A 26,184-nucleotide genomic window follows, 5' to 3' on the forward strand; every position below is an offset into this window, starting at 1 on the left:
TTTTTGGCTATTGCTACAAATATACCCCAGCGACTTAAGACTGGTTTTGTGGTCCAGAGTCACATATTTGTTGAAGTAATTAGCTACAATTTTCATGTAAATTTGTTTACTACAAAAACAATAGTATTGTTAACTAAAACTGAAACTATATATAAAAAAAAACATTTTTGTTAATTGAAATAAAGTTAAAAAGCTTAAACTTATTTACAAACACAAAAAATACAAAATGAAAATTAAATATGAATATGAAAATTAAAAATGTTGCCTTGACAACTAAGACTATATAACTAAATAGATATATTAAAAAACCGAATAAAAATGGCAAAAGCAGTTAACTAAAATGTAAATATAAAAATTATAACTCAAAATATAAAAATGAAAGGTAATTTAAAATATTAATAAATCCTATAATAGTACACTGAAAACTAAATGCTGCTAATGTTATTCTGAAAATAATTTGATGATCCATTAACACCACATTTACAGGTGTAAGAACTATAAAGTACCTCAAACTTTTTAGCAAGATCTTATATTTTTTCCATCATTTTATGGATTCCTTGTCTAAAACAATGAAATTCAGCAGATTTTCAGGCATGAAATGGCTAGCATAGTCTCCAGCACGTCATTCTATCCAGTCTGCAGTGAACTGAACTGACTTTTACAAACGTACAAATCTGAGCAGTGCCTAAAGTAATGTGTTTTGCATGTTTTGCATGCTGGGCTTTGGTTTGGTTTTGCACAAGTTTATACTTGTGAGATGAGCTGCACCCTGCTGGTGATTTGTGGCGCTGCATGTTACATTGAGCAATAATAATATCAGTAATTCTGTATCGGTACAAATAGAAAAAACATGTTTACAGAGTTAGTGAATTTGACTCTTTCAAACATAATAAGCTGGTCAATATTTTCATGTCTTTCACAGATGTGTGCAGTTCCAGCCTCCTTCATTCAGATGGGCTTCCAGACACAGTGTAAGTAACAGTAAAATTACTGCTCAGAAGCATAAATATACCTACATTCAGTCATAGTGACAGCTAAATGTTTAATTTTATACACAGTAATGAGATCGATCCATCAGTGGAGGAGATGCACGCAGAACAAGACGAGGAAGATGACAGAGAGGTGAGACGCTTGTGGAACTGAATCTGGTTTAAAGCTGGAATACAGATGTACTATAAAATCACGTAGTGTATAATAGGCACAGTTTTTCCTCTGTAACCATTTACAAATTCAGCAAGAGCGTGACACAGAAATTTATTCCAGCCTTAAGTAGCACTTCCAGCACTGCTGAGGAAACTCATTGTGGTTGGTTCCTGGTTCCTCTCGTCTAGGAACTTGAGGAAGAAGAAGAGGAGGAAATAGAAGCAGAAGAGGAAGAAGATGTGGAGGAAGACGAAGAGGAAGAGCTGGAAGATGAAGAGGAGGAGGATATGGAAGAGCTGAACCACAGCTCAGAAGGAGAGTGTGAAGGAGACGAGCTGGACGACCTGCCCAGCACGCGAGGAGGAACCCACTGGAAAGGTCCCATCTCTCGTAAGGCCAGCCAGACCAGCGTCTACCTGCAGGAGTGGGACATTCCCTTCGAGCAGCTGGATCTCGGCGAGCTCATCGGGAAGGGTCGCTGGGGTCGGGTCCATCGCGGCCGCTGGCACGGAGAGGTGGCCATCCGACTCCTGGAGATCGACGGAAACAACCAGGACCACCTGAAGCTCTTCAAGAAGGAGGTGATGAACTACAGACAGACGCGCCACGAGAACGTCGTCCTCTTCATGGGAGCTTGCATGGCTCCGCCTCATCTCGCCATCATTACCAGGTAGCGTCTCAAACATCTGAGTCTGTCAAGCGATCGAGAAATGGCCATTGACAAGCACGTCTTAATTTCCCCACAGCTTCTGCAAAGGCCGGACGTTGTATTCTGTCGTGAGGGACACGAAAAACACGCTGGACATCAATAAGACTCGGCAGATTGCGCAGGAGATTGTGAAGGTAGTGTTTGCGTGTTTATGGACCGTCATAGTTGGGAAGGCTTGTATGGTGGTGAAGAAAGAAAGCCAATCTTTTAGTGCTTCTATGACTTTACAGGAAGAGGGAAAAATACTGAGAGATTGATTATAGTGGTCAGAAGAGAGAAATTTGTCAAATTTGCCATCATGCAGCAGCATTAAATAGTCTTCTGGGTAACACTTTATAATAACTGCACACTAGGAATCATTAGTTAAGCATTAGTAAATAGCCAATTCATCCTTTATAAAGCATTGTTCCAACATTAATAGGCATTAGTAAGCAGTTTATAAATACAGCTATAAATGTTTTGTTCTTGAGCATATCTATAATGTTTAATAACTGTATTTTCATACTTTATTAACGATCAATTTATCATTTCTAAATTATTATATTATTTACAAACCAGTTATTTAGGAGTTGTCAGTGGTTCATAAGATCATTTAGAAAGTGTAAGTAAATGATTAATAAACTATTTAAATGTACACACATAAATCTTATTTTTTAGACACATGATAATAGTTGCTCAGTGTGTTAATAAATGCTTTATTAACACACATTCCTGCTGTAATTCATGATTAAGTCAGGTAGTTATAAAACATTTAGTAGTTGCCAGCCATCTATTTTTGTGACTATTTATACCTTATAAAGCATTTACAAAGGAGATTTAAAGGCTCATTTATTTTCCAAACAGAAAAGTTAAACAAACACAACACAGAGGGATACAGAACACAGACATATTTTTTTCAAGATGCGAAAAATGAAACTGTACAACTGTACACTTAATAATAAATGAAAAATAAACCTCTGCAATTTCAATAAAAAAGTGTACAGTTTCATTTTTTTGCATCATGAAATAAATGTCTGAGTTCTGTATCCATCTGTGTTGTGTATATTTTTTCTGTTATGAAGATAACTGAGCCTTTAAATCTCCTTTATAATAGATATTCTTATAAATCAAGAGCAAGGCATTTATAGCTGTATTTATAAACTGCTTACTAATGACTATTAATCTTGGAACAATGCTTTATAAAGGATGAACTAACTATTTACTAATGCTTACCTAATGATTCATAGCGTGCAGTTATTATAAAGTGTTACCGCTTTCGGTAATTTAATACTAAGGTAATAAAAGGTATTTAGTGTGTTATAAATGTACACTAGTGGTCAAAAGTTTGGAATAATTAACATTTATTATACATTCAGTCTCTTGTGTTCACCAAGGCTGCATTGTTTTATTAGAAAACCATTAAAAACAGTAATATTGCGAAATATAAAAAACTGTTTTCTATTTGAATATATTTAAAATGTAATTTATTTTTGTGATGGCAAAGCTGAATTTTCATCAGCCATTACTTCAGTTCTCTCATGATCCTTTAGAAATCATTTTAATATGCTGATTTAGGGGTCAATTATTGTAAATAAATAATTATTGGTGCTTACTTATTAATAATATTTATTATTATAAGTGTGTGACAAAGCGCCTGTTTGTCACTGCTGAGGGAGCGGCACTGGCCTGAACACACACACACACACACACACACACACACTCCATTCACTCTCCATTCCCCCTCCCTTACCTGTTGTTTCTGCGTTCTGCAAAGTGAGTGCACGCGCTGAACCGATCGCCCACAGACATTTCTCCACATCACAGTTTCCACCGTCTCATACCCATTCACCTCACACACACACGATATTCGCATCTTGTCTTTTGTCCTTGTGTCTCCTTTTGAGTGTTTGTTTGTCAGGAAGTAGTCGGTCTTCTGGCGGGTAAACGCTGCGTTGGCCAAACCGAGCAGACAGAGGGCGCGCAGGCGAAACCATCGTCTGTTAGTAACAGGAACTATGTGTAAATTATGTGTTAATTATTTACGTGCTTATGTGTTGTAATAATGGAAAATATAATGGAACATATGTGTATTTGAATTATTACCGGTAGAGAATTATTATTTAATGATGGATTAATGAATGTTGTGGGGAGTATAAAATGTGTTAACATACCTGAATACTTACCTGTTGGTGAGTGATGCCAAAGAAGGGGCGGAGTCTGGCCTTTAAAAAGGGAGGCCAAACTCACACACAGTTGCTTGTTAACCAAGTTGGCGAGAGTGTTACAGTAGTACCTCAAGCAAACCCTTATTTGTCGTATATTGTGGATACGGTGTCCGATTGTAAATATAGTTTTCGTCTTTATTTTCCTATTTGTTGTTTCTTCGGTATATTTTTGTGCACACCTGTATATATTCTTCACTGTGGACTGTGTCTGGATTATTGGCACTGTAAATAAAATACACCCTGCATGGAAGTGCTGTGCGAGTGAGCCATCGTTTTTTTTTTTTTTGTATTTTCACGGGTTCACGTTCCCTTTTCTCCTCCCCCTGAAGCGAGTCGTGGCACTTGCTTCATCACACAGTGTTTTACTGCTTAATATTTTTTGTGGAAACCATAAATTGTGGATTCTTGGAATAGAACGTTCAAAAGAACAGCATTTGTTTGACAGAAATCTTTTGTAAATCTTTTGAATGGTGGATCACAGTTTCCACAAAATATTAAGGAAAAAAAAAAATGTTTTCATCATTAATGGTTATAAGAAATGTTTGGATCATGAAGGATCACGTGACACTGAAGACCAGAGTAATGGTAGCTAAATATTCAGCTTTGCAGGAATAAAATAAATTATTTTAATTAAAATGGAAAACAATACTTTTAAATTGCAATAATTTTCCATAAAAAAATAATATATATATATATATATATATATATATATATATATATATATATATATATATATATATATATATATATATATATATATATATATATATATATATACATAAATATACATACTGTAGATATTTTCATCAAATAAATGCAGTCTAGCTAAGTATAAGAGACTTTAAAAACATGAAAAATCTTAATTAATCCAAACATTTGACCACTAGTGTACATTATTTTATTTAAAATATGAAAAAACTTTGCTAGATAGATTTACAATGGTAATGACTGTGGAAACGCGTCTGTGAAAGTGGTGGATGTGTTGTGTATGCGTGCGGCTGTGTACGATTCAAATCCTGCTTGTGTTTCCTGTATTTCAGGGAATGGGCTATCTTCATGCTAAAGGCATCGTTCACAAGGACCTTAAATCGAAAAACGTCTTTCATGACACAAACAAAGTAATCATCACTGACTTTGGCCTTTTCGGGATCTCTGGAGTGGTTCAGGAGGGCCGGTACGTCACTGCATTACTCTTGATAACATGGATTGTTCCCGTAAATCAATGGTTTAAAGGGTCTGTTGTGTTTTTAGACGTGAAAACGAGCTGAAGCTTCCTCACGGGTGGATCTGTTATTTGGCTCCAGAAATCGTGCGTAAAATGAGTCCCGGAAACAACGAGGACAGACTTCCATTTTCTAATGCTGCTGATGTTTATGCCTTTGGGTGAGAATTATACTTGACTTCAGACAATTCACCCCCAAATAGTGCTGCGTTGACCTGCTGCCTTATCTGCTCTCTTTCAGCACCATCTGGTACGAGCTGCAGGCGAGAGACTGGCCCATCACCAGTCAGCCTGTAGAGGCCACCATCTGGCAGGTGGGCAGTGGAGAGGGCATCAGGAGGGTCCTGGCAGAGATCAACTTGGGAAAAGAGGTCACGGTGAGTGCCACATTTTAAGTCTATTTATTATTTGACACATGCTCAGTGGAATGGCAGTGAAATTATGCCACTTCACTCCACTTCCCATGCCAAGAGTCGAACCCAGAACGTCTGGGTGAAAATTAGCTCATGTGACAGCTAGACCATATTGGACATTTTTATAATAATAAAAATAATACTTTTACGAATTATTAAGTATCAATTATTAATATTATTTGTTTATTTATTTTGTGCTTTTCCATAGCTCAAGTACACTTGATCAGTCAGATTAATAAATATAATTAAATGAATGCAGTGAAAAAATAACTGGCAATACAAATGAAAGAATAGTATCATTTAGAAATATAGAGAAATAGCATCAAAATGAATGTATCATAGTTTAATGTAATTCTATATCTTGCTAACCATTTGTAAATAATGTGAAAATAAACCTATGAATATCTAAGTCTAAATTCTTTTCATTTAATTTCAAGTACTGTAGAAGTTCTGTTTAAGAGAAGCACAAAACACTGTAGAGTGCTACCTTATGATTTGGTAGCAAATGAGATGTTATTCTTGTAAAAACCATCCAAAGGTCAGCTGTTTGTGCTGACTGCTTGATTCCTGTCTGTCCCACAGGAGATTCTGTCTGCCTGCTGGTCATATGACTCTCGTAATCGGCCCACGTTCACGCAGCTGGCCGACATGCTGGAGAAACTGCCCAAACTCAACCGCCGCCTGTCTCATCCTGGGCACTTCTGGAAGTCTGCAGAGTACGTATCCTAGAATCTGGCACACTGTGAAAAGAGGACAAACAGGTGGTAGAAACCTGCACAGTCTGCAGAAACAATGACAAAGATGACCTCCGAGACACCGCAATGAATCAAATGTGTTGTTTGTTTGGTTACTTTCTGTCTGACCTTCTCTTCACTTAGAGTATTTTTATCTTGTTCAGTCATTATTTTTTTATCAGCAGCATCTGTCTAACATTCAGAAGAGTAGTATCAGCACTTTTAACAGCATAGGTAAACTTTTAAATTGGAAAAATAATCCCATAATCACAACAATTTTAATAGCAATACCAATTATGTAAAATAAATAATACACACACACACATACTGTATATACAGGTGTGTGTGTGTGTGTGTATATATATTATTATTATTATTATTTAATGCAAATATAATATAACTTGTGTTTGTTTGTTTGCTGGTTTTTATTGTATTTGTTATACTTGTATTGTTTTTCATTGTTTTTGCCATGAAAATAGCCTAAGATGCTGACATGGCCTTAAATAAAAATATACTACTACTATTTAATGCAAATAATAATTATTATGTATGTATTTAAATAATAACAATAATAACAATCATTGTTTATTAATAATAATAATTGTTTTATTATTTATATATTATAATATTAAAATTAATAATAAAAAATAATTCTTATTACTTATATTTTTAATCCCATAATCACAATTTAATTATTGCAATAGAGTTATTTAAAATAAATAACACACACACACACATGATTCACTTTTTCAGTTTAACACGTTAAAATTATTTAACGCCGTTAACGCAGGGGCGGAGCCTAGGGTTGGCCACCCCACTCATAACTGCTGTTTCTGTCTGTTTTTCCCCTAATCCTAACCCCTCCCCCACACCTAACCCTAAATTTACCATTACTAGGGGAGAAGTAATCTGGCAGGGGTCAGAATTCGGCACAACACCGGTGTGCGCTGTAGCCTGTATCAATTCATATCAAATCGCGAAATAAACAATGTGCATGCAATGTCGTGGTCAGTTAAGGCAAGAAGTTACCAAAAAGGCGATTAAAGCTGCCTTAAAACTGTGCGTGCATGTAATATGTTATATATGAGTTACATTAAGAACATGTCTCTGAAATGGTTTTCAAACCTGTCCTGGAGCAGCCCAGCACTGTCTACCTCATAACACACCCGATTCAACTCATTAGTAGAGACTGAAATGGGTCAGAAAAGGTAAAGAGAGTTGAGAGAAAATACGATGCGTGTCAGATCCACGTCACATTCAGCAGCGACAGCTCTTAAAGAAATAGTAGCCAAAAACAACCTAATAACCAGCTGCTGTGATGTCTGTTCATCAGGAATAAAAGAAAAAAGAGGAAATCAATAACTTTTATATACAGTCATGGAGAAGGCTGTGAAAATTAATCTGCATTGTTAATCCTTTTGATCTTTTACTTAAAAAATTCACAAAAATCTAACCTTTCATTGGATAATAAGAATTTAAAATGGGGGGAAATGTCATTATGAAATAAATGTTTTTCTCTAATACACATTGGCCACAATTAACGGCACCCTTTTATTCAATACTTTTTGAAACCTCCATTTGCCAGTTTAACAGCTCTACATTTTCTCCTATAATGCCTGATGAGGTTAGAGAACACCTGACAAGAGATCAGAGACCATTCCTTCATCCAGAATCACTCCAGACCCTTTAGATTCACAGCTCCATGTTGGTGGTGCTTCTCTTCAGTTCACCCCACTCATTTTCTACAGGGTTCAGGTCAGAGGACTGGGACGGCCAGCAGAAGCTTGGTTTTGTGCTCAGTGACCCATTTTTGTGTTGTTTTTGAGGTTTGTGTTTGGATTATTGTACGGTTGGAAGATCCAAACATGGCCCATTATAAGTTTTCTAACAGAGTCAGTCACTTATTGATTTTTTTATCTGTTGGTATTTGATAGAATCCACGATGCCATGTGTCTAAACAAGATGTCCAGGACCTCCAGCAGAAATATAGGCCCACAACATCAAGCATACAGCAGTATATTTCATTGTACACATGGGGTACTTTTTATCCCTGTGTTCACCAAACCCATCTTGAGTGTTTGCTGCTAAAAAGCTTTTTAGTTTCCTCTGACCATAGAAGTCACTTTTCCCACAAACTCACAAACTTTCCCATTTGAAGTTCCCGTCGTGTCTGATAACTGAATATGCTGGAGTTTGTTTTTGGATGAGCTTGGAGAATTTTTCTTGAAACCCTCCCAAACAACATGTGGTGATGTAGGTGCTGTTTGACAATTTGTTCTTAAGGTTTTCTGACCCCGAGACTCAACTATTTTCTGCAATTCTCCAGCTGTGGTCCTTGGAGAGTCTTTAGCCACTTCTCACCGTGCATTGCTGATTTTTGACGCGATCGCGTTCAGCAGTGCAAAGTTGATTCTGTGCTTACTTGATATAATATTTTATGTTTTTTAAAATGTTGTAGATTCAAGTAGCAAATGAGAATCGCTAAAATGAAACTTTGATTTTCAGTTTTGTTTAAGATAATTAAAGCAACCGTTTTTAAATAACGAAAGAATATGTAAAAGTATGGTATTTGGGGTAAAAAGCGCACCCGCTGTTGGGGCTAAAGGCGCACAGTAATTAACATGATAATTAATAGATGGCTGACTTTTCCGTTTGTTGACATGACATGGTTCGATTCAGATGGTAAATCATATATTATGTTGGGTGTCCATATTAGAGATAATCACCATGTTTAGAATGAAACCATCATATTTAAAAACATGATATTAGTCATATTAATCATATCATATAATAAAATATCATTTGCTGTTACTCCTGTAAATATATTCAATTATTATTGGATCTCCTTCAATACTTTCATAATCTTTACTAATTAAAATGATTTTGTTTCTGTATTTTAAAATATATTTTTATATTAACATTTTAATGACAGTATATTTATTGAACAATTTTTTTTTTTTCAAATTAAACAGAAAACAGTACAAACTTTGCTAAAGTGATTGTTTTGAGCAAGTATTAACTTAGACATCATTAAACAAAACATTTTAGCTGAATTATTTGTATCAATACCATGTGCCTTTTACCCCATGCTGGTGGGCCTTTTACCCCGTGTGTGGGATAAAAGGCCCCCCTTGCCACCTCATACATTTATAAGATTTATAAGCAAAATAAACAACTTGAATGATTTATTTTCACACAAAATCTGTTGCTCCATTAATGTTCAATACAAGGTATATATTTTTTTCTGCAATTATACATTTTAGGCACAGTGAATAGCACATTTTTTATTTTATTTATATATATATATATACAAAAATATGTTGGGAGATTTGTCACCATGGGTGTTAAAATTATCACTTTCCGGGTGAACACACAGGTCCATCTTTGCTAGTGTTAAAACAACACTGACGAAAGTGTTTATTATACAAACACTGTGTTAATGTTTAATTTTAATCACTCAGGGTGTTAAGAAATTATTACTCGCAAGTATACACATTTAACACTTTATGGTGATTAATCCTGTCAGGGTGTGGGTGATAGAGGACTCAGACGCAGAGTTAGAGAAAGGAGAAACCTTTATTCTCGCTACAAAACACAAAATAACATAAACAATATTTAACAGCCGCTTAGGGAAGCGGAGATTCCAGAGTTGGCCGGCAGAGTCTGCGGACCACACAAGCTGCTGGATCTCCGTGCTACGAGTCCTGCAGCACAAAGGAACAGAGGGTCAGAATAATGATGCGTGATTCTTACACAGAACACGAGCAAGGACAAAACAATCGACTCACAACGAGGAACAGAAAACATGGACATATATGGGAGTAGGGGAATAAGCGACAGGTGGGGGAGAGTCAGCTCGTGATCCGTGATCTGGGAAGTCTGAAGTTAATGTCCTTAGAAGACAACCGGACCTTCTGACCACACACGTAAAGTGGGGGCTTGGTACGGTGACGGTCCGCCGACGCCTTGTTCCTCTCGTGAGTCAGTCCGAGTGAGGGCTTCTCTGGTGATCCTCCAAGTACGGAGGCATCTCTGAATAAACGCATGCGCGGAAGGAACAACGTCATCGGATTCTTGAGAGGAGAATAAAGGTGGCTGGTAGCCTAAACATCACTGGAAGGGAGATAAACCCATAGACGAGACCGGAAGGGAGTTATACGCGTACTCGACCATGGTTAACCTGGAACTCCAAGATGACGGTTCAGCAGACGCCACACAACGCAGAACCCTCTCCAAATCCTGGTTGGCACGCTCAGCCTGACCGTTAGTCTGCGGGTGATATCCGGAGGATAGGCTCGCAGTCACCCCCAGCTGTCGACAGAACTCTGTCCAAAACTTAGACACAAACTGGAGACCCCTGTCAGAGACCACGTCCACCAGGAGGCTATGAATGCGGAAAACGTGGTCCAAGACAATAGTTGCTGTCTCCCTCGCTGAAGGCAATTTGGGGAGGGGAATAAAATGGGTCGCCTTCGAGAACCTGTCCACCACAGTGAGGATTACCATCTTGCCATTAGATGGAGGCAAGCCAGTAACAAAGTCAATCGCTATGTGTGACCAGGGTCGCGAAGGGGCCGACAACGGCTGCAGTAGCCCTGCTGGGGGTTGATTGGAACCCTTACCCGCAGAGCAAATCGGACAGGCCGACACGAACCATCGAGCATCCTGCGCCATGGACGGCCACCAAAACCACTGCTTGATTAACCTATAAGTACGAGTCGTTCCAGGGTGGCAAGCTAGGCTAGAAGAGTGGCCCCACTGTAGGACGCTAGTTCGGACTGACTCGGGCACGAACAGCAGACTCTCTGGGCACCCCACGGGAACCGTAGCATTGCATAGTGCCGTGCAGACCTTGGACTCCACCCCCCAGGTGACAGCCGCCACAACCCGTTCGGGATGCTGAATAGCCACAGGGGGGGTGGGACTAGCCTCAGCCTCAAAGATACGCGACAGTGCATCAGGTTTACCATTCTTAGAGCCAAGGCGATAAGAAATGGTAAACCTGAAACGTCCGAAAAATAATGCCCAGTGAGCCTGCCTAGAATTTATCCTCTTGGCGGTGCGGATGTACTCCAGATTCTGATGGTCAGTCCAAACCATAAACGGAAACTCTGCGCCCTCTAGCCAGTGACGCCACTTCTCCAGCGCCAACTTGACAGCTAGTAACTCCCTATTCCCGATGTAGTAGTTCCGTTCCGTGGGGGTTAGACGATGAGAAAAGAAGGCGCAGGGATGTATTTTCTCGTCTGAGGATGATCTCTGAGACAACACTGCCCCAACCCCCACCTCAGACGCATCCACCTCCACAAAGAACTGCCGAGCCAGGTCAGGGGTAGTTAAAATGGGAGCCGAAATGAACCGACTCTTTAAACTCTCAAACGCAGTTTGGGCCTGCGACGACCAACAGAACCGTTTCTTAGTGGAGGTGATATCCGTCAGAGGAAGGGCGACTTGACTAAAGTTACGAATGAACCGCCTGTAAAAATTGGCAAACCCCAGAAAACGCTGGACCGCTATACGATTATCTGGGGTTGGCCAGTCAGTAACAGCCTTTACCTTGGCGAGATCCATTCAGATACCTTCAGGCGAGAGAATAAAACCCAGGAACGGAACCGACCGTGTGTGAAACTGGCACTTCTCCACCTTGGCAAATAAACGATTCTCCAGCAGCTGCTGGAGCAATCGTCCTGACGTGCTGGACATGATCGAACTTGTTCCGGGAGAAGATCAGGATCAACGGCAACGATTCTTTACCGTGATGTCATTCAACCCCCGATAGTCGATACAGGGACGCAGCGAACCATCCTTCTTCTCCACGAAGAAGAACCCCGCCCCAGCTGGAGAGGAAGAGGGACGGATAATGCCTGCTACCAGAGAATCATGAATATACCTCTCCATGGCCTCCCTCTCTGGTCCGGACAGAGAGTAAAGGCGCCCCCTAGGTGGAGAAGTGCCAGGCAAGAGGTCAATCGCACAGTCGTACGGGCAGTGTGGAGGCAGAGATGAAGCTCGGGACTTACTGAACACTGCTCTCAAGTCGTGGTAAGCCTCCGGTACATCCGCCAGGCTCACCGGCTCCTCCTGCAACACAGAACAAGACATGACCGGGGAAAATGCAGCACCCAAACACTGAGCTAAACCGAAAGGGCTCCAAGCCAAAACAGAACTGTGAGCCCAATCAATATGGGGGTTATGTTTAACCAACCAGGTGTGACCCAGCACCACTGGAGTGGTGGGCTAGTGAATAAGGAGGAATCGGATCTCCTCAGCATGATTACCAGACAAAGTTAACGTAACAAACTTAGTGACATGGGTAATATTAGTGAGTAGGGTGCCACAAAGAGTCTTAGCAGAAATAGGTTCGGCCAGCGCAACAGACGAAATCCCCAGGCGTGTGGCCAATCCAGAATCCATAAAATCGCCCTCCGCTCCAGAGTCGATTAATGCAGAAACCTGGAAATACCCCCCTCAGGGACACCTCCTGAGGCCTCACTACTGGCCTCACCAGAATGTCGAAAACCAATTTCCCCGTCTTCTCCGCATCATGAGTGAAGGAAAATATCTCTCTGAGAAAAAGTTTGCACATCACACAAATATCGCTATAAATCAATATGATGTGAAATACGTATGATAAATGGCTTTCCTGTAGCTCAAATAGTAGAGCATGGCGCTAGCAACGCCAAGATCATGGGTTCGATTCCCAGGGAAAGCAAGAGCTGATAAAATGTAAAAACTGTAACTTGAATGCAATGTAAGTCGCTTTGGATAAAAGCGTCTGCTAAATGCATAAATGTAAATGAGATAAAACACTTCGGCGTTTACCTTTTAAAAAGAAACGTCCTCGTCTGGTCCGCCTCGCGAGTGAAAGAAATGTCTTTAAAAAACGTCTAGGCGCACACACCTCATAAATATCACTATAAACCGATATGATATTACAAAACACATATTGTGAGTAAGATTAAACACTTAATTTCGCTGTTTTCCGTCCTCATACGCTCCGCATCGTGAGTCTAAGAAAATGGCGTCTGTGAAAAATATTCCAAATGGGTCAAGCGCGCACACGAGCAAATGTCCCGGATGTGACTAATAACACTCAACAGAGTGTTATAAGAGTTTCTCTGTGTATTTACACAGGCCAGAGGGTGCTGTTTACACTAGCTAGTGTTAATCCCCTAAAGTTCAACACCACAACTTTTAACACTTTACTCTAAAATTCCTTAACACTAGGATTTCAACACTGGAGATTTTGCTGTGTGTGTGTGTGTATATATATAATATATTAGTGCTGTCAAATTAATCGCGATTAGTCGCATCCAAAATAAAAGTTTTTGTTTAAATAATATATGTGTGTGTACTGTGCATATTAAGTATATATAAATACACACACATGCATGTATATATTTAAGAAAATTTTTGTTTATACAGTGGGTACGGAAAGTATTCAGACCCTCTTAAATTTTTCACTCTTTGTTATATTGCAGCCATTTGCTAAAATCATTTGTTCATTTTTTTTCCTCATTAATGTACACATAGCACCTCATATTGACAGAAAAACACAGAATTCTTGACATTTTTGCAGATTTATTAAAAAAGAAAAACTGAAATATCACATGGTCCTAAGTATTCAGACCCTTTGCTCAGTATTTAGTAGAAGGACCCTTTTGATCTAATACAGCCATGAGTCTTTTTGGGAAAGATGCAACAAGTTTTTCACACCTGGATTTGGGGATCCTCTGCCATTCCTCCTTGCAGATCCTCTCCAGTTCTGTCAGGTTGGATGGTAAAGCGTTGGTGGACAGCCATTTTAGGTCTCTCCAGAGATGCTCAATTGGGTTTAAGTCAGGGCTCTGGCTGGGCCATTCAAGAACAGTCACGGAGTTGTTGTGAAGCCACTCCTTCATTATTTTAGCTGTGTGCTTAGGGTCATTGTCTTGTTGGAAGGTAAACCTTGGCCCAGTCTGAGGTCCTGAGCACTCTGGAGAAGGTTTTCGTCAGGATATCCCTGTACTTGGCCGCATTCATCTTTCCCTCGATTGCAACCAGTCGTCCTGTCCCTGCAGCTGAAAAACACCCCACAGCATGATGCTGCCACCACCATGCTTCACTGTTGGGACTGTATTGGACAGGTGATGAGCAGTGCCTGGTTTTCTCCACACATACTGCTTAGAATTAAGGCCAAAAAGTTATATCTTGGTCTCATCAGACCAGAGAATCTTATTCAGGTGTTTTTTAGCAAACTCCATGCGGGCTTTCATGTGTCTTGCACTGAGGAGAGGCTTTCGTCGGGCCACTCTGCCATAAAGCCCCGACTGGTGGAGGGCTGCAGTGATGGTTGACTTTCTACAACTTTCTCCCATCTCCCGACTGCATCTCTGGAGCTCAGCCACAGTGATCTTTGGGTTCTTCTTTACCTCTCTCACCAAGGCTCTTCTCCCCGATAGCTCAGTTTGGCGGACGGCCAGCTCTAGGAAGGGTTCTGGTCGTCCCAAACGCCTTCCATTTAAGGATTATGGAGGCCACTGTGCTCTTAGGAACCTTAAGTGCAGCAGACATTTTTTTGTAACCTTGGCCAGATCTGTGCCTTGCCACAATTCTGTCTCTGAGCTCTTCAGGCAGTTCCTTTGACCTCATGATTCTCATTTGCTCTGACATGCACTGTGAGCTGTAAGGTCTTATATAGACAGGTGTGTGGCTTTCCTAATCAAGTCCAATCAGTATAATCAAACACAGCTGGACTCAAATGAAGGTGTAGAACCATCTCAAGGATGATCAGAAGAAATGGACAGCACCTGAGTTAAATATATGAGTGTCACAGCAAAGGGTCTGAATACTTAGGACCATGTGATATTTCAGTTTTTCTTTTTTAATAAATCTGCAAAAATGTCAACAATTCTGTGTTTTTCTGTCAATATGGGGTGCTATGTGTACATTAATGAGGAAAAAAATGAACTTAAATGATTTTAGCAAATGGCTGCAATATAACAAAGAGTGAAAAATTTAAGGGGGTCTGAATACTTTCCGTACCCACTGTATATTAAATAAATTCATACATTATATAATTTATATGAATATAAATATATACATGTAAATACATGTAAATATTTTTTAAATATATGCTGTATGTGTGTGTCTTTTATATAGACATAATAAATATACACAGTACACACACATATTATGTAAACAAAAACTTTTATTTTGGATGCGATTAATTGCGATTAATCATTTGACAGCACTAATATATATATTTATAATTAGTAGTGGTAGTATTTAATATAAATAATATGAATAATTATTGGTGATGTATTAAAATAACAATAATTCTTTATTAATTATTTAATAATAATTATTTATTATTTATATATATATTTAGTTTATATATTATAATATTTATATAATTGATAACTGCAAAATAATAATAATAATAATTCTTCTTACTATTAATGTTATTATTATTTTTCTTTTTTTTTCTTTTTTCTTTTTTTTTACTTTTTGAGGTTTTTCTAGTAGTGTTTGCTAGTAATGGACAAATGTTTTTTCTAAAACTACATATGTAGAATAGAATTATTTCTTCAGCTTGGTCAAATTTTAGAAGATCTCTTTGTCTGTTTGCACTCTTAACTTCCTTTTAAAACATTTATTATTAATCCTGAAGGTGCATTAAGGACTCTAGTCACATCTGTGATATTGTGTATATAAAGATGGTCCTTCTCATTTCACTCAACACTGTAGCTTCCATCTTGAGGTACATTGATCTGGTGCACCTTTAACAAATTCTTTCTTACTGCTAATTTCCTCTCCAAATGTAAATTCATAACTGTAGAACTATCAATTTCTCTCTCTAATCTGCTTCTTTTTCTGTTTTTTGTCTATGGTTATTTCTTGTCGTTGTAGGTTGTAGCCGCGTGCCTGAAACATGAGCAATGCAAAACACAATTCCTGGCTCTGCCTTGCATGCCTGCTGAAAGCCTGACCTCTTCTGGATTTACAAACTAACATCGCCTGCTCTTCCGTCTCCAACTTTCTGTGGTTCTGTGGGTGGTGGGATGAGGGACTGCTGTGGAGATGTGTAAAACGAAATGCTTTGCCTTTTTTATTCCTATTCCTATTATTATTTTCGGAGTGTGCGACTGGTTCTCCCTTTCCGCTCCAATTCGTGACGTCACGTGACGCATTTTTCCCGCTGGATTTGCAGGATTCAATGACACTACGATGAAGATGTTCTTTCTCTCTCTCTCTCTCTCTCTCTCTCTCTCTCTCCTCCCTCTCCTGTGGTCTTGGTGCCTCTTAGTCCTGTGTGACATGCGCTGATTCTGTCTCTGATTGGCTCGTCTGGTTTATGCTAACACACCTTTAGTTGTCACTCTTCCTCCATGGTGTCTGATAGTTGACGTTTTGTTTCACAAATGATAATGTTCTTGATGGAAAGTTATTGAGTTGTGAGGGTCTAACAAAATGTGGTGTGTGTGTGTCACATAAGGGCCCTTTCTGAGTACAGATTGCGAAAATGAGCCGAAGAGAAGCAATGTTTGTCTTCTCACCTGACTACAGGGCCTGATTTTCCACGAAGATGTTAAACGTTTGTATTAAAGTGAGATTTCGATGAACCCAGCAGAACAGTGTTCCATAAGTTGTGTAAACATGAACTCTCATGCGTGTTTGTGTGTAACGTGCGTGTTTGTAATGTTGTGTATTTGGAAGGGTGTGTGTTTGTTTGTTCTGTGAAAGACTGGACTTTGTGGTTTGGAAATATCAATGACTATGTAAAATATTTATGTATAAATATGGTTTATTTATTGTACAGTCAATGAACAGAATTCTTTTAATATTTATATGGACATTTTATATAAATATAAATAAATTAAATATATATATATATATATATATATATATATATATATATATATATATATATATATATATATATATCTGTACATCATGACATTTTGAATAGGTACTGCTGTGCTATCCCAGATGTAAATATTCTTTATATTTTTTCATGTAAAAAAAACCAAAACCAAAAAAAAAACATGGAAAACATTTTTTTTTAGAATGGGTCGATACATGTCATGTACAGTCATATTTTTGTATTGCATGTGGCTACTGTACACAGTGTCTGTTCTCATCCTTGAAAGACAATAAAATCGAGCTTGTCACGTGACTGTGGTCAAATCTATTCACCTTAGAATCTGAAAAGGATCTCAGAGATTTGTGACGTGACATCAGACAGAATTAAATGTGTTTATGATGATATTACAGTATGAATTTGTTTCTCATATTACACAGAAAATACTTAAATGTACACAAGTGTGTGTTTACATTAAATGAGTGTTCCGGATTGAGGGGTGTAACCAAATAATTATTGAAAAACCTGTATTGGTCAACCACTCATCTGAACATTTTGGATAAATATAGGCAACAACAATTGCCTCAGACTTCCAAGCACATGGCTGTGTGTAATTATGACTAATGTCCCTCTCATTGAGCACAATTCTGTTTGTTGTTACAATGATGAAAAAGACTCCTGTCTTGTAGATGTAAGACTTCATTTGCGAAATAAAAACAAACAAACAAACAAAAAACACGAGTTTAGAATAATGGTTTCTCTCAGTGCTTATAACGGCAATGACCTGTAGAGGTCAGTGTAACACTGTCTCACTGAAGAAAGTCCAACCCATAACTGGAAAAGTTATGGGTTGGACTTTTGATTTTTTCCCTTTAAAAATCATTTTCCTCTTTCAAAGCTGTAACTACCTATGCATTCAGAGGTTCAGGGAACTACATGTAACACTTGAGTGAAACAGGCCCCTCAGTGTCTGTGGAAGATAAAACCCTGCTGTTTATTATAATGAATGCTTTTTTGTTTTTATTTGATTTTGCTTGTATCACAGTATTCAACTGTAAGAGAGTAAATGAACTGCCAAAAACACCCTGAACCCAGCATCATGCTGCCAGCAGTCCGCAGACTCTTGAGAAACTGTCCATTCACTGTTTCCACTGCAGAGGTTTGAGCTCCAGGGCTCTTCACAAAGGTTTTCTTTGTGTCTCGAGGCAGCTTCTAATTTCTCTGTGTCTGAGAGCGTTCACTGTTCTGCGTTGACCATGGTGTTTCCGGGATCTCTTTGAGTTTTACTCACACAGCGACTCACACTGCCTGCAACAAGCTGCTCTTTCTTCTGCTCTCTCTCTCTCTCTGCCTTTCCCAAAATTCATAAATCTGTTTCCTTTACAGCATGTGACTGTAAAATGGCTAAATGCAAGAGAGATGGCCTGCTTTTAGACAGAGGGTTATTAAAACATTACTTATTTAACATTCCACAAGATCTGATATTCACAAACCTCATGTGTTACTTTTTTTTATATATTTTTTTTATAATAATGCTCAGAAAGTTCTAGATGAGGGATTGTTATATTTACATTTCAATATGAACACAGTATGTTCATTTTTAAATAATCATAAAGTAATTTCCTGGTTTGTGATCCTGTCCTACTGGTTCTCTCTCTTTTATACATGAATATTAATTTCAGTTTCAGTTTTTATAGTATTAGTTTTCTTCTCCCTCAATTAATTTCACGTCCAAGATGTTTTATTGATATGACTATTGATTACAATATTGGCAAAGCATTAAAAAGCTATTAATAGAATAAAGTTTCATATTAGGAATATAGAATTTTGTTTATATACAAAATATAGTTCAAATGAAAATTTAAGTATCTCTCTCTCCCACTCTCTCTCTCTTTCTCGGTCGCTCGCTCTCTGCTGGCGCATGCGCACTGGTGTTTTCATCTCTCATCTGCACCGCTGCTGTGCTGCTGCTGCTGCTTCGCTGGATCTGAGGATTCAAACTTCCGGCACTGTCATGGCGGCATGCTGCTGTTTCTGACACCGACCAGACCGAATACCGAGCCGCCCCTCGTTCGGCCCTCAGCGCCGCGCGGATCGAGGAGCGCAGGGGTCGCAGACCGCGGAAAAGGCGTCCTCTCCTCCTCCACTTCATCATCTTCATCATCATCATCGTCATCATCATCAGCGGCGGCGGAGGTGCAGGCGTGAGCGGCCATGGCGGCGCAGAAGCCCGTGGAGTGGGTCCAGGCCGTCATCACCCGATTCGACGAGCAGGTCAGAGCTCCTCTAAACCTCTCTGAACGCCTCGTCTGCACGGATGCGCAGTTATGCAGCTGTCGCAGCGCATCCGTGCAGCCGCTGCGCGTCTCATTCAACAACATGAGTTGTGTTTATATCCTGTAACAACGTTAAATGCATGGGACGCGACGAATTTAGTAGTACATGTTGCTCAGCATCCTCTACTTAATCTGGAACTACATTCTTATCAACTTAAAATCTAAACAAACCCTACTAACCTACAATCATAGGGCAAGGGTTCATCTTAAATCAGTCCTGCTAATCACTTGACTACTGATTTTAGGGTTAGGACCTGTAGTAACATGGTTGTCAAACAATTATTATTAAAGAAAAAAAAAAAACCAGAGGGCACAACAACATTCTTCTTAACCAATCACTACCAAAATAATATATCTTTCACATTTTATTTAACCCTTTAACTGCCACAAATACGCAAATTCCTCATTCAAATAATTAACTAAATCCATTAAGTGCAGGTTTCTGGTATATGCAATAGTTTTTTGTGTAGTTGTAGTGTTTGATTTCATGCAAATTTAACATGCAAGAAGAAATAACATACAATTTTGTGCACAAATGATGATAAAAACATAAATGTCTTTCTTATTAATAGACATACCTCAATACCAATTCAATTCTTGCTTAAGGGCAATAAAATGGGGTTTACATTTGGTGCATTTACATTTATTAATGTAAAATCTTCCAATAAACTAACGCAAGTTTATGCAGGGATATGCGTTGTCCATATATTTTTGTGTTTTATGTAAAAATAAAAATAAAAAAAAACTTACAGAATCTGTGGATGAAATAAATGAAAGTCAGACATTCTGGATATTCAGAGCATTGAAATTACTCAAAAAGACAATCAACTAAATTAATTATAGTTGTGGTCAAAACTTTACAAAGAGAACAGGGTGTGTGTGACAAGTGCCTCTGTGTGTGTAGATATTGAGACAGTTTCTTGGGATTTTAACCGCTTTGTACTACTGTGCCATGTGTTGCTTCTTAATTAATAATCATTTATTATAGTCATTTATTTTATTTTCTAGCAAGGTAGAAGGCTATGAATATTTGAATTTCTTTGGGTATCCTTGAACATTTGGTCACTTTTTAGTCTAGAAAGTATTATGTTAAATTTCAATAACGTATTTTTGTACAAACATGGTGTATTCACATGCATACTGAATCATAAATGTCACGTAAACATATGAATAAACTCTAACTGTAAGTCAAGCCGTTTTTGTGATGAGCAAACTCTTCGAAATTGGATGTCTTGTCAACATGATGTCTATGATTGGTTGACCAAATGTTGCTCCAGGAACGTGTCCTGCTTTTGTAATTCCCATCATGTGAGATGAGTTATTGTTTATACTTTCACTTCATATTTTGTGTCCCACAAGTGAACCAACCTCAGAGCTGACCCTTGATTGATCCACACAGCTTCACTTTCTCATCTAAGAGCTGTGTCATCAGTTTAATATCTCTTCAGAGCTGTACTGGGTTATTAGGTTACTTCAGATGGTTTCAGTGAGGTATGTTGTGAGATGTATAGCTGAGTAGTAACATATGCAATGATGACTCTCCCTGTTTAGTGTGGATCCTACTGGTTTAAACCTGCAGTTGTGCTTATGAAACAGGTTATAAGTTAGAAATATAACTCATTGTTTACCAGACAGGCGAAAGCCTGTGAATGGTTAAGCTTGCATGTTTTCTTTTCATCTCATTTGCGTGGTTGTAACGGCATAAACCTGCCTGTGTTAAATGTCCAGAGGTTTTTGACTAAAATTTGACCAGACACCAAAGAAACATTGACAGACCTAACAGACAGTCACGACAGACACAAAAATGGTCATTATTTATTCATCCTCATGTTGTTCCAAACACGTTTGGATCATTTTTACGTTCTGTGGATCACAAAAGGCGAGTTTCTGACAGGATATTGTATTTATAAGTTTTTCATTTTCATTTTGGGGAAACTTTCCATTTAAGAGCAAAATTCTGTGAGTGTCAGGAGAAATGTTTATGAGCAAGTTAAACTGGTAACACAGGAAGAATGTTTCCTTTTAGGCCTCATCTACTCGAGCTAACTAAAGGTACAAGCCGCTGTTTCTGTCCCTCAAAGGTTCATGAAGGTACTGCAACAACAAACATTTTTGGAAACATAAACCACATTGAGTCTTTAGCCTGATTTCTTTTAGCGGTAAATACCAGATTTGATGGCATACGCACAGTGACCAGTGTACTTGTAAGTCTGTCCAGCCAACAGTTGGAGCACGGAGGAAGCCTTGTTAAAGAGGGCCTGGTCAAGGGTGGCTTGTGGTCTGTGTCAGGATCATTGCCGTCTGATTGAAGTTCAGCAGAGATTAGGGGTGTTTTGTGATGCTAAGCCTGGCCTAAGCTCCGGATAATCCCAAAATGGGATTCCGTGCCGCTGATTGGTTTTAGCAATTTTCTGACTTGCTCTTTGAAACCGAGATTTGCTACTGTTTACTTTTTGTAAGTCCAGCAAGTTTAAGAAATGTTTTCTCATTGATTACAGAAAAAGTTCACCGTCTAAATGTTTACATCGTGATTGGCTCATATTGTGAAATACAAAGGGGAATTTTTGAAGAAAATGCTAGCTACTCTTTTGCATACAGTATAATAAAAATAAATGGCAGCTGGGACTGTCAACCTACAAAATGACAAAAATACCGTAAAAACACCATAAAAATGGTTTATACAGTTTGTGCACTATATTCCATGTTCATCCATCTTTATGCATCTTCGTGTTGAGACATGTATTTGTCTGTATCTGAACACTGTCTAACTGTGTATGTTTGTTTGTTTTTAGCTTCCTGTGAAAGTCGGTGTTCAAAACACACACACTAAAATCAGCACGGAACACAATAAGGAATGTCTGATCAACATCTCCAGGTACAAATTCTCCCTGGTCATCAGTGGACTCACCAACATACTAAAGAACGTCAATAACATGGTGAGTGTTTATTCAAGAGTTGGTGCACAATAGATGGAGTTAATGTGTATTTTTAATATCTTATGATATTTACACTTCCATTCAAAAGTGTTCAAAGTCAGGAAGATTTCATGTTTTTGGAATAGGTCTCTTATGCTCAAAAAGGCTGCATTTATTTGATTAAAAATACAGTAGAAACAGGAATATTGTAAAAGATTATTTAAAATAACAGTTTTATATTATAACACATTTTAAAAATGTCATTTATTCCTGTGATGGCGAAGCTGAATTTTCAGCATTACTACTCTAGTCTTCAGTGTCACATGATCCTTCGGATACATTCTGATATGCTGATTTTGTGTTGAAAGAAAATGTGCTGCTTAATATTTTTGTGGAAACTGTGATACTTTTATTTTTAAAAGAACAGCGTTTATTTGAAAGAAACATAAACATAAATGTAACATCAATGTGTTTACTGTCACTTTTGATCAATTTAATTCATTGTTGCTAAATAAATGTATAAATTTATTTAAAAAGACAACAGATACAGATATCTTTTGTTACTTTCACCTTTGTAATTGATCCTACAGTATATCAACATTATGTCTTTCTGTCTAGTTATTGATATTGGCTATTAAATATAATGGTTACTGTGAGCGTTTGTTCTCGACTGTTGAAGATGGTTCTTTGTGCTAGAGCTCTATGGCACGTGTGCTGGTCTCTCTCGCTCTTATTTTGCTATCTCTATCTCTTATAGCGGATATTTGGAGATACTGCAGAGAAGAACCTTTACCTGTCCCAGCTTATCATCATGGACACACTGGAGAAGTGCCTGGCAGGGGTGAGAGACGGCTGCAGACCATTCATTGAGCTGTCACCATTGTGCCATTTATTGCCTTTTCAACTTCATTTTGAAGCGATATGCACATCTAGATGTGGATCATTCTTATAAAGAAGTCCTGTAAACTCTCTTTCTCTCTCCAGCAACCAAAGGACAGCATGCGTCTGGATGAGACGATGCTCGTAAAGCAGTTATTGCCCGAGATCTGTCATTTCATCCACATGTACCGTGAGGGAAACCAGTACGCGGCCGAGCTGAAGAACTCAGCCTGTGGGGTTCTGTTCTCTCTGAGCTGCAGCAACTTCAACGCTGTCTTCAGCCGCATCTCCACCAGGTACATACAACCCCTTGTGATTAGATGGAAGGAATGAATGGATTTGATCTCTCTGATTTTCTGTCTGTCTGATTCCCTGCAGGTTGCAGGAGCTGACCGTCTGCTCTGAGGATAACGTAGACGTGCACGACATCGAGCTCATCCAGTACATCAACGTGGACTGCTGTAAATTTAAACGCCTCCTGCAAGGTTTGATTGACTTTAATACTCGGAGCTGAAATAAGTAGATGTTGGGAATGCTGGACAAAATATTAGAGGCAACAGGAAAAGTATCTATTTTTCTTTTAATGTGTCAAAGTCTTTTCTTCTTGCAGAAACTGTGTTTAAATTTAAAACCTTAAAGAAGCCAGCCCAGTTGAGTGTCATCTACAATTTAGAGAAGGTAGGTGGAATTATTATTATTATTATTATTATGTGAAATATTACAGCTGTGTGGCTCATATAATACAATTAAAAATAACTATATAATAATTATTTTAATTATATTATATTTTGTTTTATTTTATTATATTATTATGAAGAAATTAAGAATAACAATATAAATATTATTTTAATATAAACTGTATTATTATTATTATTATATTAATTATTATAGCCCAAATTGCTACCCCTAACTGCACTGTAACCTAATGCTAATAATATATATATCAGTTTGTAGCATTTTTTTGTATATAATTGTATATATGATTTTAATTTTCATTTGTATGTCAAGGACAATTTCTTGATTTTATAGATTTAAATGGTTCATTTAACATTTGGTAATTTGTTGGTGTTTTGCATGAAATCTCTACTGCCACCTAGTGATGTCCTCTCTCAGTGCAGGAAACATCTGCTTTGTGTGAGTTTTTGATTGAATTTGCAGGCGTTCTGGAACTGGGTGGAAAATTATGCTGATGAATTCACCAGGTTGTACCAGAGGCCTCAGGCGGACATGGCTGGTGCGTCCACTGAAAACCTCTCTGTACCATATCAGCATTGTTTTGGAGAGGATATGTGAGTCTGATCTCTCTCTCTGTGTGTGTGTGTTTCAGAGTGTGCTGAGAAGCTGTTTGATCTGGTGGATAGTTTTGCTGAGAGTACAAAGAGGAAAGCAGCCGTTTGGCCCCTGCAGATCATCCTCCTCATCCTCTGTCCTGACATCACGCAAGACATGTCCAGAGACACGTCAGATGACTCGAAAGACAACAAGGCAAGCATACACAAACTTGTGCATGTGCACTTCTTCTTCGTCTTGACCATTATTGTTCTTAAATTATAATAACTAATGATAGATAGCTGATTAACTTTTAAATACTGCGTAAAAGAAGTGTATTTTAATTTAGTAATTTGTGTATCATTTGCCATTTTAAAATGGTTATTTATGTTTTTATTTCTTTAAGCACATTTCATGCTATAAAAATAAAATGAATGAAAAAATGAATATTAATAATTAATGATTTTTCTGTAATATTTTTTTCAATTTTCATTTGTTTAAAAAATGAACATACACACATGGCATTATATCCACATTATATTGGCCGCTTATAAAACCTCTAACAACTAATGTTGTAAAAACATATACACACCCTTCCTCACATACTAAACCTAGACAACTACTGTACATCACACAGTTTGTACTTTATAAATAGTTTATTTCGACAACTCACTTTTTTGTAAAATTAATAAAATATTCATACTGTAAACTATAATTAGATCTCAGTCTCTGAACTGTTTACAATATGTATTCATGTGTTGCTTTTTTCTGTAGAAACTGTTTTTGGAGAATCTGCGGAAAGCCTTGACTGGTCACAGTGGAAGCAAACAGCTGACGGAAAGCGCAGCTATTGCCTGTGTTAAACTGTGCAAAGCGTCCACATACATCAGCTGGGAGGATCACTCCGTTATCTTCCTGCTGGTGCAGTCCATCGTCATGGATCTGAAGGTATGGACAAAAATGGCTCCTCGTGGACCTTTTTATTCGTTTTTAAGCAGTAGGAAGGGGAATGGAGGTGGAAAATGTTGCAAGCAGGACTCAAATCTGCATAACCCAGATTAAAAAATGAAACAAACACTTAAAGAAACCCAAACCTGGTGACTCACAGTGGCTCAAAAAATGTTTCATGTTGATTCTGTCCTCATCATTAATGGCTGTCTCTTGGCCTCCAGGGCTTGCTGTTTAACCCAGCTAAACCATTTTCCAGAGGCGCCGGGAGCCAGAGTGCAGATATGGACTTAATGATCGACTGTTTCGTCTCCTGTTTCAGAATCAACCCTCATAACAATCAGCAGTTTAAGGTGTGTGGACAAGTCAAGTCAAATTTATTTATATAGTTCTTTTCACTATACAAATAGTTTGTTCATAATTTCTTAATACCTTTATGCGTTACGTTATTGAGAATTTGGACACAATTTATACACTGTTCCAATAACATGCACAGACTTGACCTAAATCTCTGATTCTTTTTCTGTAAGGTGTGTCTGGCTCCGTCCTCACCTCCTACCTTTCATTTC

General features: G+C 38.2%; 2 protein-coding genes across 5 annotated transcripts in view; both read left to right on the top strand.

Annotated features, from left to right (window-relative positions):
- ksr1a (kinase suppressor of ras 1a) overlaps positions 1-17,599 on the top strand; it is a 53,907-nt gene extending 36,308 nt beyond the window's left edge. The window contains exons 14-22 of the mRNA XM_058788714.1: positions 923-971; positions 1,059-1,122; positions 1,332-1,813; positions 1,890-1,986; positions 5,097-5,230; positions 5,308-5,439; positions 5,520-5,655; positions 6,274-6,407; positions 16,317-17,599. Of these exons, the coding sequence (XP_058644697.1) occupies positions 923-971; positions 1,059-1,122; positions 1,332-1,813; positions 1,890-1,986; positions 5,097-5,230; positions 5,308-5,439; positions 5,520-5,655; positions 6,274-6,407; positions 16,317-16,323 (1,235 nt within the window). The 3' untranslated portion in view covers positions 16,324-17,599. The remainder of the gene's footprint in view (positions 1-922; positions 972-1,058; positions 1,123-1,331; positions 1,814-1,889; positions 1,987-5,096; positions 5,231-5,307; positions 5,440-5,519; positions 5,656-6,273; positions 6,408-16,316) is intronic.
- A 1,568-nt stretch (positions 17,600-19,167) lies between these two features.
- nf1b (neurofibromin 1b) overlaps positions 19,168-26,184 on the top strand; it is a 56,084-nt gene continuing 49,067 nt past the window's right edge. The window contains exons 1-11 of one of the 4 annotated variants that reach the window (XM_058789182.1): positions 19,168-19,542; positions 22,397-22,540; positions 23,277-23,360; positions 23,504-23,694; positions 23,777-23,883; positions 24,009-24,076; positions 24,557-24,632; positions 24,726-24,883; positions 25,442-25,615; positions 25,840-25,968; positions 26,146-26,184. The exon at positions 26,146-26,184 is cut by the window's right edge and continues 36 nt beyond it. In XM_058789182.1, the coding sequence (XP_058645165.1) occupies positions 19,483-19,542; positions 22,397-22,540; positions 23,277-23,360; positions 23,504-23,694; positions 23,777-23,883; positions 24,009-24,076; positions 24,557-24,632; positions 24,726-24,883; positions 25,442-25,615; positions 25,840-25,968; positions 26,146-26,184 (1,230 nt within the window). In that variant the 5' untranslated portion in view covers positions 19,168-19,482. The remainder of the gene's footprint in view (positions 19,543-22,396; positions 22,541-23,276; positions 23,361-23,503; positions 23,695-23,776; positions 23,884-24,008; positions 24,077-24,556; positions 24,633-24,725; positions 24,884-25,441; positions 25,616-25,839; positions 25,969-26,145) is intronic. The other 3 variants (XR_009273096.1, XM_058789179.1, XM_058789180.1) reach the window with 3 other exon arrangements.

The sequence above is a fragment of the Onychostoma macrolepis genome, chromosome 10 (assembly GCF_012432095.1).
Source record: "Onychostoma macrolepis isolate SWU-2019 chromosome 10, ASM1243209v1, whole genome shotgun sequence".
Taxonomy (NCBI): domain Eukaryota; kingdom Metazoa; phylum Chordata; class Actinopteri; order Cypriniformes; family Cyprinidae; genus Onychostoma; species Onychostoma macrolepis.